At 40.5% G+C, this 20393-nt stretch overlaps 2 protein-coding genes and 1 long non-coding RNA gene across 5 annotated transcripts; 1 reads left to right on the plus strand and 2 right to left on the minus strand.

Annotated features, from left to right (window-relative positions):
* The first annotated feature begins 101 nt into the window (after window positions 1-101).
* On the plus strand, window positions 102-1597 carry LOC137969599 (uncharacterized). Its single transcript, XR_011116694.1, has 2 exons — window positions 102-216; window positions 415-1597. It is a non-coding gene; the product is annotated as an uncharacterized lncRNA (long non-coding RNA).
* Window positions 578-11985, minus strand: LOC137969597 (anoctamin-4-like). 2 transcript variants are annotated; one of them, XM_068815906.1, is made up of 6 exons: window positions 11778-11985; window positions 11289-11662; window positions 7505-9051; window positions 4899-5023; window positions 4305-4725; window positions 578-2352 (listed from the first exon to the last, which is right to left on the minus strand). In XM_068815906.1, exons 2-6 carry the CDS (start codon window positions 11616-11618, stop codon window positions 2103-2105), a joined length of 2673 nt encoding a protein of 890 aa, XP_068672007.1. In that variant the 5' UTR covers window positions 11619-11662; window positions 11778-11985; the 3' UTR covers window positions 578-2102. The 2 variants fall into 2 exon arrangements, with proteins under 2 accessions (XP_068672007.1, XP_068672006.1); XM_068815905.1 differs by having other exon boundaries at window positions 11289-11673.
* An 802-nt stretch (window positions 11986-12787) lies between these two features.
* On the minus strand, window positions 12788-19614 carry LOC137969598 (anoctamin-4-like). Of its 2 annotated transcripts, none has more exons than XM_068815909.1 (6): window positions 19476-19614; window positions 17817-18114; window positions 15159-16711; window positions 14503-14633; window positions 13606-14026; window positions 12788-13432 (listed from the first exon to the last, which is right to left on the minus strand). In XM_068815909.1, exons 2-6 carry the CDS (start codon window positions 18084-18086, stop codon window positions 13201-13203), a joined length of 2607 nt encoding a protein of 868 aa, XP_068672010.1. In that variant the 5' UTR covers window positions 18087-18114; window positions 19476-19614; the 3' UTR covers window positions 12788-13200. The 2 variants fall into 2 exon arrangements, with proteins under 2 accessions (XP_068672010.1, XP_068672009.1); XM_068815908.1 differs by lacking the exon at window positions 19476-19614 and adding an exon at window positions 18248-18428 and having other exon boundaries at window positions 12789-13432.
* Window positions 19615-20393: the final 779 nt, after the last annotated feature.

The following is a 20393-nucleotide window of genomic DNA, read 5'->3' on the forward strand; positions in this document are numbered from 1 at the left end:
GACTTCAGACGCGCGGAGGACTGGAGGTAAGATGGTAAGCGGGTGCTCAATCCGTTGCTGACCAGCGGTTTTCGTTAAAACAATGGCTTGCTGGGGGTGCTCAGTCTCGCGGGCTCAGAAAACCTGGCTGTGGACATTGTTAAGGTTCTTCGCTCAATCCAGTACTAGTGTAAATTCAACATTCGAGTATGTGCGAGCGTATATTGCCTGTCTAAGGCCCGATTGACTTTGTCGCATCCGACAACGGCTGACGAGAAGCCCACGACATGATTTACGATTGTTGTGTACGTCAGAAAAAATGTCGTAGCATTTTAAAACATGTTTTAAAACGCTGCGACAATCGTAAGTCATGTCGTAGGCCTGTCGTGAGCTTGTCACATGCGACAAAATCGTATCGTGTAAATCGGCCCTAAGGCGATATCCAAAATTCTTGTGCGTGTTTTTTTAATTACTATTTGCAATTTTGGTGGCTTCATTTATATATTACTACTATTGACTTGATCTTTCCCCTTTTGCAAACATTTAATCAGTTCCAAAAGATGTGAATTGCTCATGAGCTGATTTAATGATTAAAAAAAAAACAAGAAAACAAGAGCAAAACACGGGAAAAGCAACGTTACCTTGGGACAGTGTTTATGACTGTTGCGTAAACCAGTTTAGCAGGAGCCCATTACTAGGAGCGAGCAAGTCCCATAATATTCCTGTCACGGCGTTTTCACAGATCAATGTATTTTTATATTGAACTTCCCGCGAATGAGACTCCCGCAGGAGCCCGATGACCAATCACAGGAAACGAACTTGACGTCATAGCGTCACCGAAGCGGAACTGCCTAATTTGTTGTTTTGAGGCAAAGGTAGTCCAAAAATAGATTGGTCTGTAAAAATGCAGTGACATAGGCTTATTATGGGAGTTGCTTGCTCCTACCCATGGACTCCTGAGTTTGGTTATTCCCCTACTTTACCTTTAGATACCCAGAGTCAGAGATGTCCGTCCTGCCCTTCATGAGTTATTTTGAAATCTCTGGAGATACACTCGATATATACGCTTAATTGACACTGTTATTACTGTCAGATCTATTAGAGTGGTTTTCAATTTAGTGTCGAAAGTAATTAGTGAATTGCATTGGTTTGCATTACTTCACTCAGTGATTGGTTCAAAGTTCTCGCGCCACTTTTTCAACCAACCGTGGCTCGCGCGTGCACATTTTCCCGCGCTTTGTGTCGGCTACGCGTAATTACTTCGAGTTTTCAGGATTGGTTTACTGGATTATCTCCGTCCTTTTTGATTGGCCCAAAGTAATTACTTTGGTTTTGGTTCTACGACACTCAATCGAAAACCGCTCTATCCCTGTTACGTTTACAAAATATAATAGAAACAGGCCTTTTCAGACTGTTTAAACTAGGAATAGCACTATCATCTACCAAGTCAGTGACAAAAATCTCACATATATCGTGTATCTGTTCCAAGGATTTGTTCTACCAGACGTAAAAGAACGAAGTACCTTTCAGTGCTAATTATAACATGGTAAGTAAATCCTAATGAATTCCGATGATATACGTTACTGATTTTAACATTTTTTCTTAAGGAGACTCAAAAGGGTTTTCCACAAGTTAAACTTTCAATCGAAAAGGATTGCAACACTGTCGTTCCTTCTAGCTAATTCTATGGTCAGGCAACTTTTTAAAGGGTGTCTGCGAGTGCCCAAAAAAATTGCCATGGCGACGGCGCAGCACACAAAAAAGCCTTCTAAAATTCAGTTTTTGGAACATATTTTAGAAACTAATTCGGTGACCTAGTTTGAGTTTCAAATTTCGAAAGCCCCACAAAATGATACGAAGTACGAGAAGAATTTGTCTAGTAGAATTTGAGTTATTTATGAAAACGCTGTTGGAAGATGAAAATTTATTTCCGGATTTTTTCATTTCCGCTCACCCTTTTTGTTTCATCAGCTGACGTGAGCAGCTTAAGTATTGCTTACGTGGGTTACACACGCTCGCGCTCAAGTCATCTGGAAGCACTTTCGAGCCTCCTTAACTACTTGTTGATACTGAATTTATCCCAACGAGGTCCGACTTGAAAGCTGTCTGGTCAGATTGTTTGTTTAACTTTCCCCTCCGCTCTCGTTCTCTTCATCGCTCACAGTTCCTAACTTTTCTTTCACAACCTGTTTCTCTCTTTCCTCTGTAAACTGAAGATCCTCCGGAACATCTGGTACAATCCAGGCTATCATGTTAGTTACTGAATAAACCACAAACTGGAAGGCAACCACGAAGGCCAGCCGGGCGGCCACCAAATTCCAGTATTCTTTGGAGTAATTGTATGGATAGGCACTATCTCGGTAGCTGGCATACCTTAGGAGCAAATGAAATAGTAAAATGAGGAATCAGCAGAATAGGCCTTTTTCCAGTAGTGTGCTCAGTTTACCAGGCCTTTGAATTAAAGATAGCCTGGAGTTGACCTTGCTTTGATACAAACCTCGTTGGTTTTCTTATGTAAATCATGTTGTTGTAATGCTAACAAGTTTCTACTTACGTAGAAAAAGCCGTGAGGTTTGTACCAAAAACAAGTTTAACTGCAGCCTCGCTTTTATTCAAAGGCCTGGTAACTGAGAAGAACTGTAAAATGGTCTTAATGCTTCATGCTCCACACAGTCTAACTGATATTGTTGGCAAGGCATTGCTCTGGGGGAGCTCCGTTTGCTGGGACACAAATAATACCACATATGTTTGGGATTTTGTAATTTGACTCTGTTGAATCAGCCTCCGCTTAGCTTGCACAAATGGTGAATGAGTCTAGAGAAAATCCCGGATTACAGAAATGCCCAAACTGCAACATGGGAAATAACTAACTAAGCATGTCACACTCAGCATAAATCCATTCTTTTCTTTGGGCAACAAACTTCCTATTGTATTGCCTTGAATAGGCTAAGTTCGATATATATTCAGGCTTGGCTACGAGACTTTATGGTCAAATTTCATGGCTCAGTTCTGTTTTCTTTGTCTCACAAGTCTCAAGAGAGATTTCTTCTAAACAAAGCAATATTCAGATTTAACCAAAAAGCCTCGTAGCCATGTGTGAATATTGATGTATCGAACTTGGCATACGGTCAGCCTCATATGGGAGCTCAACTCTCAGCGAAGAAAGCCTGGGAGTGAGGTTGTGTAAGGGAATTCGCAGCTCCACTCGATCAAAGGGTAGATAACTTTATTCCACGGATAAGTTACTATCCAAAAGTTTCAATGCATGTGAGCAAATATTTTAGTATTTGCTAGTGTAACCTTGAATATGTACAATCTAAGCACATCTAAGTAAGGGCCTATTACACAAACGTTGGCTAAAGGTTACGTGAAATATTTCTTGTTCTGTGGATATATAGTAACTTAGTATCACCCAACTAGTGGACTAATGCAAATCCTGCATTTTAATTTTCTACGCTAGTAAAGGACTATTAGTAACAGTCCACGAATAACGAACAGCGTGACCGTTGCTTTCGTTTTATTCCCCAATAAATATTTCTTCAACTTGCATTTGCTAACTTTTGTTATTGCTTTTTCTGTCCGACTAGTTGGGTGATACTAAAACAATGAGACCCTTCGACCTCAAGGGCCACTGGTCAATAATCCATTCGGCTTCACCTCGTGATGGGCTATTGACCCGTAGCCCTTGCGGGCGAAGGTCTAATTGTTAATTACTATCCGGCCTTTGCAATTGATTTATAGTTTATTTCTAAATTAAAAAATTCATGGCTATGAGCATTAAAAATTAATCATTTCCGAGGAGACATTTCTAAATTTTGTTTTAAAATATTAAGCGCGCCATTGATTGAAATAAGAAATAAATCTGAACTAGTGGGAAGGGACCGGTTGCTGGAAGCTTGGTTAGCGCTAACCGTTGGTTAAGAGATATCAAAACCTATAGGTTTCCATGGTATTTAACGCTGGTTAGTGCTAACCATGCTTCGAGCAACCCGGACCAGATTGACTTTTTCGATAGTTTGGTCGGTTCACGGGAGAGGAGGTAAGCCTGAGAAGCCGGATCTGAATTAAACTTCTGGGAACAAAGAAGAGAATCGATTACAAAATCAACCCGCACATTCGGTGTTGGTTGCATTGCTGTCAGAGTATACCGCCGGTAAAGTCCGACAGTATCTCGATTTTCACCCAAGTCAGAGTGATATGTTGGGCAGCATGAAAGCTACCTGTCCGAAATTCGAACCACGGACAACTGAATTGGGGACTGAGGTAGGAGCTTTCGCCACAACATGTTACTCTTGAAAAAGCTATTCATCAAGAATGGCACTTGCCTGCAGTAGTCTCGAGTATAGTTTACATTGGCGGTTGGGTCACGTGGCTCGGTCCCAGGTTCCCAGTCGTACAAAGTCTTGAGATCAATAAGAGCGAGGCTGTTATTGACGTAACCTTTAAGAGTTCCTCCTTCCGGTGAATTTCGATCTGGCGAGAACTGGTACTTGTAAACCAACTTTGGGATGAACTCAGAGGTAAATGCCAACACAAAAGCGTTCATAAGGACAGCTATCTTGCTTATCCCTTCCAATACACTGTACCAGGCTCCTATATCTTCAACACGTACTGGTTGCGGCCGTCTGTAGTAAGTCACAAAAGTGACGGCATCAACGCGAATTTCAAGGATTGCGTTAATGAGAGCGAAGAATGGAGCGAGAGGGAAGGCGGCAACAAACATAGTTACAAAGGCGTACTGAAGAACTGCCAAGAACAAGGTTAAAAAAGATTTTTTTTGTTAGAGAATCAACTGCAGTTACTATAAAAGTGTTTACTCTGGGCATTTTAGCTCGGTATGATTATAGCACCCTATATCAACTTGAGCTATAAGCTTACATGTTACATTTCAGTATTATGGGCTCCGCTGGAAAACTCACCTATTTCAAGGTAGTCCCAGAATAAAAAGTGATCTTCAAGAGAACTCAAATCATAGTCCTTGATAAACTGTGGTCGGTCGCTGGATTCGTCCAAATTCCTCCGCTTCAGCCACAACTTAAACGACCTATGGGACAAAAGGGCAGCAACCAATCAGAATCTCCGAGAACATCATATCTGGGCCACAGCTATAACACCTACAAATCAATTTTGATTGGTTCAAAGAGAACTTCTCGAGTCAAGTTGGATTTATAAATTAATATGTAAGAAAGTCTTTTTCGGATTTACCGTGCACTCATAATTGACTGTCAAATTTAAATTAACAATATATTTCTCTCATCTTAAATGCCAGTTTTCAAATTTCTGGCCCGAGTGCAAATATCTTGGTTATCTAATAATCGAGAGGGAAAGCACACCACATCATGGGAATCTTCATTTTTTACCTTATTAGCACAAGGCTATCGTTTTCTAATCAGTCAGCCAACAATAAAGTATTAATGTTTAAAATTAACTCTGAAATGTGAACGCGATATACTCGATAATCTCTGAGCAATTGTGTTTTGAAAATTTGAAATTTTTCCAAAAAATGTATGGGATGATTAGTATGTTTTCTATGAGGAAACTCGTATGTTAATGAAACAAAATGTAAACAATGACGTCAGCAAAGATTTCCTTATTTGAGGGTCTGAGTATGGTAAGCCGACTAGCGACAAAGAGAGAAAAATATAAGTTGACTACCGACAAGACGCAAAAAAATTTTAAAACACCGATTAGCGAAAAGTAACTACTAACCGACAACCGACATGGTCCGACATTATTGAAATTTGTATTCAGAGAGAACATTCTAGTTTGGGAGGTAACAACTTTAAAATTAAAATTCAGTTTATTATAGAATCTTACTTTGTGATCGGGAAGGAGCGCGGGTTCATTTCCCGGACAGAGTCCGGTACTCGAACCCACGAGACCTCCTGCTCTCAGTATTACGAGTCTATTATTTTTAAGGGGAGTTGTCAAAAGGGTTCAGGCGCAACCTTTTTCCCAGGGTCCTCTCTCTTCCTCCTCCGAGAGAGTGCCCTGGTCACGTGTCTATGTGTACAAATCAAATCTGCTCTGAGGGTGGGTCCTCGACATAATTTTGTCAACGGTAAAATTCAGTTCTCTCTAGTAGAGGGAAGAAACCAATTGTTTCTCTTTACCAATTGCGCTCACGTTCTTAACTAGACTTCAAGTTGCGCTGCTTTCGGCTGGCTATACAGGCGCTACTTAAAAGTACTTTCTCTGGAGGCGTTGTATTTAAGGAAAGATGTAGTGGCAGTACTTCCGACAGGATACGGAAAATAGGTAGTTTTTCACGTTTTGCCGCGAATGTTGAAGGAAAGGGATGCAATGTACGACTTGTAGGTCCGTAGTTTTAGTTGTTTCTGAGCGTTTTATGTACGACCAAATGTCAAGCTTGAAAAATAAGCAAATACCAAATACGTTAATTCGCGGGTTACAATAACTTCTCATTGGGAAGGAACTATAGAGTGTATTATCTAGACGGGCTATGAAAGAGTTTTCTCTCATCCGGAGCCATCCTTCTTATCTTGTGAGTTCTTCCGAGCACAATTTATTTATCAGCGCATTGCATTGAATCGTGACGGAGTATATTTTAAAAAGCTGAAAGTACTCTAATGCATTAAATGACGCTTTTTCAGTCGGAAAGGTTCTTGTATTGCAAGCTTATTGATAAACAAAGTGGATTTACATATCTCTTTTTGGAGTTTGTTTTAGATTAATAGGCATTCCCGCGTCAAGCGATGTTTAATTTCCACTCCTTACTAGATGAGTTCAGAGGAGACAAAAATTTAACCGTTGTGTCCTTCTCTTCAATATCTCTCTAAAACATGCAAAAATCTAGTGAGACACGTGACCACACACAACCAGGATACTTTCTCGAGGAAGGAAGAGAGAGGACCCGAACGAGGTTGTATTATTTCAAGTTGTACACTTTTTATAGGCTTTCGTTAAGTCTTGAAACTGGCTGACTTACCTAGCGAATATGAAAAATTAAAATTTTTAATTATTAACTGAGATTTACTGACAACCGACAAAGATCGAATTTTTCAACCGACGTGCGTGACGTGCAGGCGTGACGGCCTGCTTAAAGGGAACTTCCACTAAAACAATAAAATAAGTTAAAGCCACAGAACATAATGTTTGCAATTAATTTTTTTAACCTTTTTTAATGAAAGCGTTTGAATCCGAAAAATGTGAATTTCAAAAACGCTTGTTTTGGCTTTCAATAAGCACGGGGGCCGCCATCTTTATTATTTGTGACGTGTCGTGGTTGCCCTATTGTTCTGACACAAAGAGCCCTATTGTTCTGGAACAATAGGGCAACCACGATACGTCACAGTTATTCAAGATGGCGGCGCCCGGGAAATTTGAAAGCCAAAACAAGTGCTTTGAAATTCATTTTTTTTAGGATACAGACGCTTTCATTGGAAAACGTTTAAACAATTTTAATTGTAAACATTTTGTCCTGTGTTTTAAAGTTATTTTGCTGTTTTAGTGGAGGTTCCCTTTAACTGGCCAATCATAGAATGCGTACTCAATAGTCACTTACGGAATACCAATTTCTATGACGTTTCCAACCAAATGCATTCCGATCATGATGATTGCAATTTGAATCGCCAGCTCCAGGAAACAGCCTTGTTCACTGCATCCATTTAATCGATACTTGCCCAATACCCGCGTGTACCTCCCCGGTGAACCGACTATGATCTCGGATTTGAAAAATGCGATGTAAATGATTGACGAGAAGGTGTTAACAAACTGAAACAAGGCCATTTTCATTGTGAAACTGTCTTCGTAAGAACTGAAAGTTGCAGGGTTTTCCCAGTTAGTCAACCACACAGCCAGCTTGTTGTACGCGTACTTAAGAATTGTGATGGCGATCAGGTTAATGGAGGCTGCTAAACCAGTGGTCAAAATTCGAGCGCGTTTCTGGACTTTTCCGTCTTGGCTGCCAGTAAGAACAGCAAATGCAGCAGCACGAAACACCACAACGCCTATTACAGCAGCAATTACGAGAGCAATCATGAATGCAACCAAGCTGAAAACAACAGAAAAGCGACGAGCACGCCTTGCTCTAGTAGCTCTAAAAAGGATCTTCCCTGTTTCTGGGTCTGGTTTGAAGGGGTCAAGTTCGTCTTTTGTAAGGGACCTGACGTATTCTGGTCGAAGTGGTTCGTCTCCACCCTCGAAATCCTCGGTGTGCCATTGATGAGCTAAAGTGGCTTGTCGTCGCTTCCAGAACTCAAGAAACAGCGTGGCCCAAATGGAAGCGACAAGAGCGAGTATAATAGTGCCGTCATTGTCAAATACATGGGTAACATAAGCGTAGAGGCAAGAAGTCGGAGCCAAGTCCCAATAGCTGCATTGCTTGTCACACAGAGGACACATATACCACACGCCTGCATTATTATCGTCGCACAGATCCCGGACTGGAATGTGAGATCGTGTAGATAAGATGCCGTACACAAACACAATCAAGGCAACAATAGCGAGCGGAACCAACATGGCGGTATAGAATCCTAGCCAGGCGAAGTACAAACCAATCTCGTGACCAAAGTAATCCTTGATAGCATCGTAAGGCTGATACTTAAAGCATCTACCGAGTCTTGCCCAGTCTCGTTTAAGGCGTTGGCGATCATTGACGGGAAACTCCCCTTCCTGCAGTTTTACTGTGCCATCGTGCAGTGGATAGTGCGTAGTATACGCTCCATCAAAGACAAGCCTTTTAATACCTACGCACTTAGTCTCCTTTGAAAAGCGAGTGTTTTCAAGTATCTGCTGAATAATATACAGTCGATCCACAGTGCTGAAGAAGATCTCCTTGTCTTCGTAATTCATGAACTTTGTTTGGTGCTCTTCCTTAAAGCGGCCCATGAAGTAATCACCTTTTTCTCGGATCGTTGCATCGTGGACGCGCAGGGGATCCAAATTAGCAAGTTTGCTAATTTGCTTTGCGCCACATAATGACTCGAGAGGTGACCTGATTAGGACATCATTTGGTTGAATAGGCACTTTCAATCTCATCTCCTCTGCACTCTTGGCCAAGAGCTCCCAAGGTGCGTAGACCAAAACAAAATGGCGCTCAAGCCGAGGCTCCTGTATGGCATGCAAAAAGACGAAGTCAAGAATGAGGTTGTTTTTCGCTTACTACTAGTAGACCTAATCAGTTCCGCACCTCTTGGTTCACTTTACCCCTTCCCCCAAAGAAAGAATTCTGGCGTGAGCGCGAGAAAACTGAGTGAAAACTGAGCTCCTTTGGCCAGTCCCTTGTTTGCCAGTCTTTTTAAGATCTAGATCTCCAAATATAAAGAGGTAACCATTTCCCTCAAACACACAATTCTACAATCCTGGACGAAATTATTGGCAGAATGAGAAAATAAAGTCCATAAAGCACGAAGCGGTTTGAAAGGCAACGCAATGACGGGTACAACCTTCTCCTCCCTCCCAACTTACAATGTTGATTTGAAAACCGGAAACATTGTGAATTCAACAATGCTTGGGGTTTTAGGGGGCGCATGATCACGAGAGGCCGCTGTGAGGAGAATTATTGTAAAATATAAGGTATAGTATTCACGTTTATTTGAAGAATGGTTTGCCTCACATTACTGAAGGTCTTCTAAGAATTTTTTAGTTTGTCAGAATCAATTAAGTGGTGTAAAATAAAATTATCAGATTCTTCTAGAGTTTAACAAACTTGTCCAATATCCAAATGACGTCTAAGCTGGCGGCATGGATTTGAATAGTAAATTCTTCCTCTCATTTGTGGTTATATTCGCATATTCGCACAAATCAGCAGTTGAAAGAGTGACTGTTTGCGCAGAACATTAAGTGGGGGGGGGGGGGGGGGGAAGTGGTTGGGTGGAAGAAGAATAATCGAGTGTATTTTCGTTATTCCATCATTCCAATAAAAAGGAACTCATTATTCCGTTGAAAAAATTTTCTTATTCCAGTTGACAAATCGACTATTCCAAAGAAAGTCGTTATTCCGCCCCACAAAATTTCCTTTATTCTTATTACATAATTCCTCTTCACCCTCCGATTATAAAACTTGATATTACTTACGATCATTACGAGTATCCTACGCAAAGAAAATATGTAGACATGCGGTTATTATGTTCGGGTTGTGTCCGAAGAATGTCTCGCAATGATATCTGTGAGGTCTCTTAATAAATAAGAATTGCTATTAATGTTAATGTGCCAACTAGAGCCGTAAGGGTTTCTTTTGTTGATGTAGTTAGTTCATTTTGAATGACAATGTTTTTAAACAGGTATCTTCCGTTAACAAGAACTTGATCGTGCAGCCGTTCATGCTGAAATTGCTATGTTCAAAGAGCAGCAACATAAAAATCCAGACAGTTCTTTTTTGTCTTTGTACATTAAAGCTCATCATCTTTCTTTTCAGTCAGATGCGTACGTATGGACTGTATGCACCATTACGTTTGAAAGTGGTTTTCGTGAGTAATCACAGCCATTTGAGCAAACAGGTTTTAAAATTGACATCAATGTTAATTTTGAAGTCAATAAACTGCAGATAACACTGACATGATTTCTGTTTTCATCAGTGCTAATAAAAAATGCAAGAATATTACTGATGAAATCGGTGGACTTCTCCCGAAAGGCTCGCCAAAAGATCGCCATTGTCATTTAAATTTGGTTAAAAGTCCCAATTAAAATTTTTTCGCAGGACCTTTAAACCCATCTTTCATATATATGATTGATGATTGAAGCTGTAGTTCGTTGGGATCACGCGTATCAAGTTCAACCATTTTTATCTCGCGCAAACCAACTGAAGCAAGAATTTATATCGACGGGACATCAAATTAATAATGCAAGTGTTCATTTGGGCGTTGGATGCTAAGGGTTCAAATCGTGGTGTAAACACTGGCTGAATATTGTCTTCGATTAGCCTGTAGCAAGCAGACACCCACAAAAGTTTGTGAAATAGCCAACTGCTCCTCTGCCAGTTGAGGCCGGTTGACTTTCTTTACCACTAAATGTTTGATTTGCGATGAATCTTATAAAATAACCGAGGAGCAGTGTTTGCGCAGTGATAGTAGTACTCCCCTCCCAATGTTGCCCAATGTTGCCCAATGTTACTTCCAGCACTCAACGCCTTATCAATTGTTTCTCTGTATCGAGAGGTTTTCGTTAGGGTACTCTGATATTTTTTCTCTTATCAAAAGCCAGCATTTCATTCGACCTGCCTTAATTTAGTGTGATTTGATGTGATTTATGTTCTCCCCTTGTTCTCAGATAGCCGTAATGATGAGCTTGAGACGTTTTGATTTAAATAAAGTGATTATTTTAATAAATCAAAGCCGTTTGAACAGTACCTTTTGCGCGATTATACTCTCGCGTCGAAGAACGAGACCCTTCTTTTGCAAACGTTTCTCGAAGAATCTTCTTGATTTCTCCCGGGTTTCGGCTTCTTGCTTTGTTTCTTCATCTTCGTCTTCCTTCTCTTTGCAAGTCTCGTATACTAAGACGTAGTCTATGCGTCTGCCCCCAACTGAAGGGTATGGCACCTTGTCGTCAAACGGCTCTGTTGTCGGTGCATTCTCTGCTTCCATCTCCATAGGGATATCATTTTGCTCGAGCTTGGAATAAGCCCCTCTATCCATGGTGTTGAGATCTTTTCGTCGTTGGAACAGCCGTGGAAACATAGGAAAGGAATTACTGGTTTGGAGACAGTCCGTGCAGTCTAGAACTGAAATGATACTAGAATAAACAACAGTTTAGTTATCAATGGTTTCATCGCTCGTTGCAGTCCAGATATCTTCTGTTGGGTAATGCTACACTGACAAGTAAATCCAGCGACTGACCTTGCCGCAGCGATTTCCTAATCGACTGTTAATCTCATCAAACCAGGCAGACACAGCCTTTTCCACAACAGAACAACACCTCTTGTCGCCGTTTATTCAATATTGTCATTGAATTTTCTGTAATTACCATGAAAGCATGTAAATGAATTAATTAAAGCATGTATCACAAAGATCAAATTGCACCAGTAGCCGGATCGGGTCCAATCAGGGACCTAAAAAAAAAGAATAAAAATATTTCTTTGCTACGTCTGTTGTTAATGGTCACAAGTTATCATTGTGTAAATCACAAATGTAAGTGGTGAATCATTAGAAGACCAACCTTGTTTAATTGCTTTTATATGTTTTGATTTCAATGTTATTCATGTACAATATTGAGGGCAGCATTTTCTTTTCAACAATCGGACATAATTATGCTAGCATCAGTGAATTCTTTTCGATGACAGAGAATTCTCCCGAGTATCTCTCAACTCAGTGATCTACGTAAGCATAAAAAGCAGTTTATTTATCTTTTACTTCAACCGGCGAAGTTAACTGCTGCTTGCCGGCTTGGAACTCCCAAGTAAAAAAAGTATGTTTTTATTCACGTGCTGAACGAATCTCTTGCTCAGTGGTAAATATCATGTTTAGAACTCCAGACGACCACACATTCACTTCGTTTATAGTTATTTGTCGGCAAGACTCTGGAACTCTCTTTCTCCTTTTTGTTCCAAGTTTCTTGTACACAACCCATTTCATCGTTTGATTGTAGCTAAATAGTAGTGGCCTTTTATTGTCCCGGGGATGAAGCTTCCAACTGAACGAATAAGTCACTAGGGACCTTTAGATTCTAAGACGAGGACGAGAACGAGTACGAGTTTTGACTGGCAGTTTTTAGCAAAAGTACTTAGAACATTTATGACCAAAGGTTGCTCAGTTATTCTTATTGCTGGTAACTGAGCGTTTTTGCTGATCGAAAAATGCCAAAACTGCTACCGTGTTGTTGACTTGTTTTGACACGACGACATTTTTGCAAACCTCGTACGACGGCATCACGTTTTTCCCGCCAATTTGACGCCGGTTTGCGCGCGTTCACTGTTGTTCTATGAGAAAATCTCGTACTCGTAGTTGTTCTCGTCCTAAGAATCTAAAGCTCTCTAATTAACTAAAAGGTGGTCACCTTCATTTTGGGCGGGGATTTACAGGTGGTTTTCCAACGACCACAAGGGATTTGTGGGATGTCAAAATTTACAAATCTTTGCAAAGGGAAAGTCAAGTGAAACATATTTTTAAAAATTACATTATTTATTTTAATCCTTAAAACATACAGAAGAATCGTCACTTACAATAACTTGAATAACAACAATTGAATTATCATAATAAATGCGTGAACGAAAAGCGAGCGTCAGCTGTGATGACTCAAGAGTGACATTTGTCACGGGATACATCACACATTATCATTGTTTTGGTCTTTAAGTAGCGTTTTTTCTAACTCTTTTTCTCGTTTCATTCTAAACGTTAATTCCTCGGGAACATCAGGAATTGCCCATGCGATGAAAGAGGTGATGGCATACACAGTGAACTGAAAGGCAAATACGAAAGCAAGACGAGCAGCTAATATGTTCCAATATTCACTGGAGTGCTTGTATGGGTAGTGGTTTTGAAAGTAACCTTTGTACCTGTTGAGCAAAAAGAAAAAAACAAAACAAAAAAAAAAACATTAGGAATTAGATTGACCAGTCCTGGCTTGACAGCCTGGAGGATCAAGTGGGCACTTCAGTCCTGGATTGATACCATTCTCAGACTTAAGAAAAACGCTAAACCGCCCGGGTATTTTAATTTGTTTACTTACCTGCAGTAATCTCGAGTGTAGTTGAGGTTCTGTGTGGGGTTATCTGGCTGGGTGCCCTTTTCCCACGTGTAGAGGGTATTCAAATCGATGTACGCAAGGCTGTTGTTGACGTATCCCTCCAAAGTTCCTGACCAAGATGCATTCTCGTCGCGAGAGAACACCATCTTGTAGGCCAGTTTAGGAAGGAACTCGGAGGTAAACGCCAGGATAAAGGCATTGACAAGTACTGAGATCCTGGTTATCGTCTCAAGTACACCGAACCAGGCCCCTATGTCCTCCGCGCGGACAGCATCGGCGCGACGAAATTGACACAGAAAATTGATGGCATCTACGCGAATCTCCAGGATCACGTTTAAGAGTGCAAACAGTGGTCCAAGAGGGAACGCCGCCACAAACATTGTCACAAAGCCATACTGCAACACTGAAAAAAATCAAGAACAAACAAGGAATAGAAAATTTGGCACCACTGGTTTGTCATGGCGAACAATAATACGCAAAACTTCGGTTTCCAATTGCTCCTAAGAGTGACCTTTCTGGTTCCTGATTTTGATTTGAGGAAAAGTCGCACGTCGCATTCCCATCTAATCAGACTTCAGCAAAAGCAACTCTGACTTGCTAGCATTCCTTCACCCTTATTTAGCACAGGATACATGTATTTGCTTCCTCGTATGATTCGTTCATTTGGTTTATGATGTGTCTGTTGAAATTGACCAAAGTAACTACCTCGGTTTTGGTCAAACCGCAATAAATAAGTTATTTTACCTTTGCATTTTTGTTTTTTACCCGGTTTAGTTTTGTTTTTATTAGTTCTCGCATACTATGATACGAATACCTTTGTATGTTATTTTTTTAATTTTCTTTCGTTTAGAGGTAAAGTAAAATAACATTTTTTTTTACCAATTTCAAGGTATTCCCAAAACATGAAATGCCTTTCTAACGGACTGAGGTCATGATCCAACTCATACTGTGGACGTTCGACATCCTTTAAAGACTGCGACCGGCGTTTCTTTAACAGCATTTTCAAGTACCTGAAAAGAAAGTCGCAAAATTTTTCAAGATCGTTTTCTGTTTATCTGATAACCGAGGGATCCAGTCCACTACCGCGGGGCCATCCTCAGAGACCCAGAGAGAGAGAGAGAGAGAGAGAGAGAGAGAGAGAGAGAGAGAGAGAGAGAGAGAGAGAGAGAGAAGCAGGGCCAGGTATTCAACCTTTCGTGAGGTGTGTCCGCTAGCCACCTCTTTTCTACGCCCCAATACAATGGCTCATTTTGTTCCAAATCATTCAATAATCGTGATCTCCCTATCACATATATAAGTAACGTGAAAGTAACCATTAATTTGGAGATTGGAGGTGGGCTGACCTGCCTAATGATTTTTGTGAATGTGGATTACTGAGTGCGCGGGGCTTTTTAAAAAGTTCATTTAAAGAAGCAGATATTCAAAATACGGCAATTGAATTGTAGACTGGCTAGATTTGGCGGCTGGCAGAATGAAATCAATTTTAACAACGGTGACATTTAAATCAGAAGTTAAGTAAACGGAACACCACTTACGGAATTCCAAGTTCAGAGATGTTGTAGAATATTTGTTGGCCAACCATAATGGTAGCGATCTGAATGGCAAGTTCTAAAAAGCATCCCTGTGCACTGCACCCATCTAGACGATATTTTCCAAGGACTCTTCTGTACCTTCCTGGAGTGCCAACTATCAACCCAGATTTGAAAAACGCTATATAGAAAATTGAAGTGTAGTTGTTGACGAACTGGAACAGTGCCATCTTGCGGGTGAAGCTATCTCTATACTCTGTCTGAGTTTGTGGATTTTCCCAGTCGGTGAGAAAAAGTGCAAGCTTATTGTACACAAGCTGTAAGATCTTTATTACGACAAGGTTTATGAAAGCAGCGCTTACTGTTGTTAGAATGCGAGCGCCATTTTCGACTTCTTCATCCGGGCTACTGCTCAAAACTGCAAAAACTGCCGCTCGGTAGACAACGACGCCAATCATTGCTATTATTACCAGGAGGACCATAAAAGAGATGATGCTGAACACGAAACTCAAACGACGAAACCGCTTGACTTTAACCTTGCTGGGGCGAATTTTTCCAGTATTGGGATCAGGTTTGTAAGGATCGGCCTCTTCTTCGGTTAAACTCGCTAAGTATTCGGGTCGGAATTGCTCTTCTTCTTCTTCAAACTCTGATGTGTGCCATCTGTGGGCAAGAGTTGCTTGACGTCTTTTCCAAAATTCCAAGAAGAGTGTGGCCCATACGGATGCGAAGAAAGCTAAGACAACGGTCCAGTCATTGTCAAAGAAATGCGTGACCTTAGCATAAGTGCAGGTGTCTGGGGCAAGATTCCAATAGCTGCACTGTCGATCGCACAATGGACACATGTACCAGACATTTCGGTTGCTTTCACTGCAGAGATCACGAACTGGTATATGAGAACTAGAGGAGGCAATTCCATAGATGAAAACAATCAGAGCAAAGATCGCAAGAGGAACCAACATAGCAGTATAGAATCCAAGCCAAGCAAAGTACAGCCCAATTGTGTGGCCAAAGTAATCCTTGATGGCATCGTACGGTTGGTACTTGAAGATTCTACCAAACCTGGCCCAGTCTCTCTTCAGCTGCTGCCTCAAATTAACAGCAGTTTCACCATCGGAAATTTCATCCTCTCCTTCATGAAGTGGGTAACAGCTCTTGTATGCACCGTTGTAAACAAGCTTGGTCAGCCCAACATCAGTGGGGTCATCGGAATACCGCGTGTTACTTAGGAACTGCTGGAGAAGGTGCTGTCGATCGATGGTGGAGAAGAATGTATCTTCATCGAAATCCTTATGATGGAGATATTCCGAGAGCCGATCTCGCTTAAAGTGACCCATGAAGTAGTCGCGGCTTTTTGGGACAGAGGCATCTCGAATCTGGAACGGATTTTTTCCCTTGAACTTGTTTATGATATTTGATCCAAGAAAGAATTCAAGCCACGATTCAAAGACGGTGTCATTAACCCGAAGAGGAACTTTCATCTTCGATAACTCCGCTCGTTTGGCAAGAACCTCCCAAGGGGCGTGAATCAACACAAAGTGCCGCTCAGTGTTGTTATCCTATTTAAAAAAAAAAAGAGGCATCATCAATAGTATCTGTGTTAAGCTTGTTACACATCTGTCAGTTATTTTAAACTCGAAAATAAGAGATTTCAAACTTCACAGTGAAATGACCAGCATGTGACACGATCATAGGTCAAAGAGCGCATCAGAGAAACTGTCACCAATCGAACCCATGACCTCGTTCACCGGGATTGACCTGGAGGTTGAAAAGAAAGGAAGCAAGGGAGGAACGAAGTAAGGAAGGGAGGGAGGCCCGAGTGAGCTATGGAGGGAGTGGATGAGTGAGTGAGGGAGGGTGTGAGTGAGTGAATGAGTGAGTGAATGAATGAATGAATGAATGAATAAGTGAGTGAGTAATCTTTTCTTTTTTGAAACATTAAACGGATATATTTACCAATTTATTTTAGATGTAACCTTATTTTCTGCTGTAAACAAATACTCGCCTTCTCGTTATCACTTAAATTGGTGTAACGAGTTTCAGCATTTGACATATGTGAGTGCAGCTCACGTCTAAAAGTGGTATACCCCCGACAATACATCAAGAAATGCTGTTCATTTTCTATGCAATTTTCTTTGCATTCTGAACATGTTCGATCTTCTGCTGGGATTAATGCTCCTCGAATGAATGAATGAATGAATGAATGAATGAATGAATGAATGAATGAATGAATGAATGAATGAATGCATGAATGTATGAATGTATGAATGCATGAATGAATGAATGAATGGGAGACCATCGATTAAGGCTTTACACTTACTACGATTTGGAAAGAGGTCAATTAAAAGCTCATCCACATTACTGGCACTATTGGTCATTGGTCTCCGAGACAGGCAAGAGAGTTTTAATTAATTGCAAAAACCTGGCACTGCAAAGCGCCGTCGCAGTCGACAGAAAGGCAGCATGTGATAACCAGGCATGAAAACTGAATTGCAAGAGGAATATATTTTGTTAAATCATTCTTTAACTATCATGGCTTATTTACAATAATTCAGATAACATGGTTGACTTATTTTGAAATTCGAACTTTTTTTGAAGCACTTGACAGAAGTGCTTGTCGCCCTAATCTTAATGTGTTCGTATCCAACGCCTTTAAAAAATTACCTTCTTTGTTCGATGCTGTAGGTTTAATCCTTGTTTTTGCAGCTGTTTTTCGAAATAAGTTCTTGCATCAGCTAGTCTCTGTGCTTCTGCCGCTGATTCCTCGTCATCGTTGTCATCTTCTGACGTTTCATAGACCAAGACATAATCAATCCGTGGCTGAGTTGGTTCGCTTCGATGCAAGGTTACATGTACTGTGGCTGAATCGTCGGCAACGGTATCTATCTCGAACTGTTGTCCCTCGCTTAATCTCGAATATGGTTGGCGGCTCATGTTAACCTCACTTTATAAATTCAGTTAGCTGCAATAGAAGAAGACTTGTTTAAGTTTGCATGTAATTTACTTGTCATATTTGTAGTTCACTGATTTACTGCTGAAACAATGAAAACGGAAAACAGGGTTTAAATAATTTCTGATAGAAGAAAGCAATTTACCATAACTATCTCGCAGTTTCGCCCTTCCAGTAGAGAGTCAAACAAACGGCTTTCTTTGTCTAAATTTCTTATGGTTTCAGTTATAATTTGATGTCTTATTGTTCAGTCTTTAAGTGTCCTTGGGATTTTATGATAATTAACACGCTTGAGCAAGATTGAGATTGCAGTCTCGTGAATTACTTAAAAGACGACAAAGAAGCGCTTTGATTGGCTGTTATCTATCTTACACTAGAAAAGGAACACAGATTGAGATGCCAATGTTGCGCGTGACTTTCATCATAGAGGATCTTAGAGCAACGAACACCATCTCAAAATATAAAAATAAACACGAAAGCGAAGGGCGTACAAATATGGAGAGAAAATGAAAAAAGAATTGTCATGTGCTGGCATTCTACTCAACTCTTCACGTTGATTTACAAGTAGTGGCAAAAAGGAAAATTCACCAAAATGGAAAAACGAGACCGGGAACGTGCACAGTCATAAAAAGCGTTTTCGTGTTCGTTGTCGTCGGCGTTGTCAATGCTGTTATGGCGTGGAGCCAGGGCAAACACGTCACCAATATTTGGCATAATTTTTTAACAAAGAACTCGAGATTCAATTAAGCTCTTCTAATCCCGGTTGCAGCTCTATTGTCTTAATTACTCTCCATTATTGCTGTTAAATGTGTTCTGGACTATTCTCAAGAGGCGCTGGATAACGCGGCTTCATCTCAATACTTTTCATAATCAAACAATAACATTGCAATTGGTTGACCAAAGTTTGTATTACGAGTTTTCGCTGGAAGTTGTCAGTATAATCCAAAAAATGTCATACTGAGGTCATTGTTGTACATGATTAAAAATAAAAATATAAATGGACTAGAATAAAGAACGATCATATGCCAATCCCAAATATGGGGTCAAGTATGTGTATATTGTTGCGATACTCGAAGAATGTATCAAAGACGACTTGAAGTCAGTCGATTACCTCGGTACTTCAGTCAGTGAGCGCTATACCGCAAAGGAACTTATTTCACAACGATATCACAATAAAGAAAATTGTGTTCCGCACTTGAAGACACGAATTAACACCAAATGGTAACTTCGAAACACCAGCAAACCTATAATAAACTACAGTACCAGAGATAAAACCTTTAAGGATTCGAAAAGAAAACTCTATGGACTTTAAGATATTTGAAATTACAACATGCTAACAAGAAAAAAAGACAACTAAAGGGTAACATACTTACACTGTTACGCACCATCAAAAGTCGGCCCACGATGGTTTGTCAAGAATATTCCAATCCGGGATTCCAATACGGACAACTTTGAACTGCAGAAGCCGTCTTAAAATGCTAGACGATGCTGACGTTTCTTCAAATAATCCAGACTTTAGAGGTTACATTAGCCAGCTGCCCCCATGCAGTGGCGTTACAGCCCCGGTCAATTACTTTTTTTAGTCAGTGCTCGCAAATTCTCCGGCTGCACAAGCTTTTAACTATTTGTCCCTTTTTGGCCGCAATTGAAGAGGAAACTAGTTGTGCTGCATGATACTGCGAGAGAAAATTAAAATTATAGGTAAGTAAAAATAAAAACCAACAAAGGTTTCTCGTTCAGTTATTTGAGAAGGTCGTTGTACCAGACAGCGTGAAGCGGCAAGGGAATTCGGTTAAAAAGCTTTTGTTTTCACACCTTCAGATTGACGTGATAGTGACATCCGTAACATTTGGGCCCGGTTGTCCAAAAGCCGATTAATGCTAATTAACCAACGAGTTTATTTCTCTGCTCCCCAAATTATGCTGCGCAACGCTGATATTCGGCAAAACTTTGCATTTGAAGAAGTCAATCTTGAAAACAAAAATAAGCAAAAGGAACTTTCAACCAAAAAGTTGAAAACATGAAACAAACATTTACGCTAATCCTGGATTAAATTAATCGGCTTTCGAACAACCGGGCCTTGAGTGTCATTTTTGACGTTAGCGGCTTCAAAGATGATGGTTTCTTTAGTTTGTTAATATCTACCAATTTTCATCTTTCTGTATAGGAAATGCATGGAGTTGGCGCTTTAGAAGCTTTATTTAATTTATTTCCTCTTGGGTATCTGCTTGGAGTGTATGCGCATTTCCACAAGCATTATGATATCTAGAGTCCCACGCAGACGCTGACAC

This window comes from Montipora foliosa, chromosome 9 (assembly GCF_036669935.1).
Source record: "Montipora foliosa isolate CH-2021 chromosome 9, ASM3666993v2, whole genome shotgun sequence".
NCBI lineage: Eukaryota > Metazoa > Cnidaria > Anthozoa > Scleractinia > Acroporidae > Montipora > Montipora foliosa.

Bases quoted from the DNA above. Each gene is read 5' to 3' on its own strand.
- LOC137969598 (XM_068815909.1), bottom strand. From the start codon at position 18,086: ATGAGCCGCCAACCATATTCGAGATTAAGCGAGGGACAACAGTTCGAG. The intron at 14,634-15,158 runs GTAAGTGGTGTT...CTTTCTTTTCAG, and splicing joins ATCTCTGAACTTGGAATTCC to GTACTTGAAAATGCTGTTAA. The intron at 13,433-13,605 runs GTAAGTAAACAA...TTTGCTCAACAG, and splicing joins TACACTCGAGATTACTGCAG to GTACAAAGGTTACTTTCAAA.
- LOC137969597 (XM_068815906.1), bottom strand. From the start codon at position 11,618: ATGTTTCCACGGCTGTTCCAACGACGAAAAGATCTCAACACCATGGAT. The intron at 9,052-11,288 runs GTACTGTTCAAA...CATGCCATACAG, and splicing joins AGAGTATAATCGCGCAAAAG to GAGCCTCGGCTTGAGCGCCA. The intron at 2,353-4,304 runs GCAAGTGCCATT...TTTGCTCCTAAG, and splicing joins TATACTCGAGACTACTGCAG to GTATGCCAGCTACCGAGATA.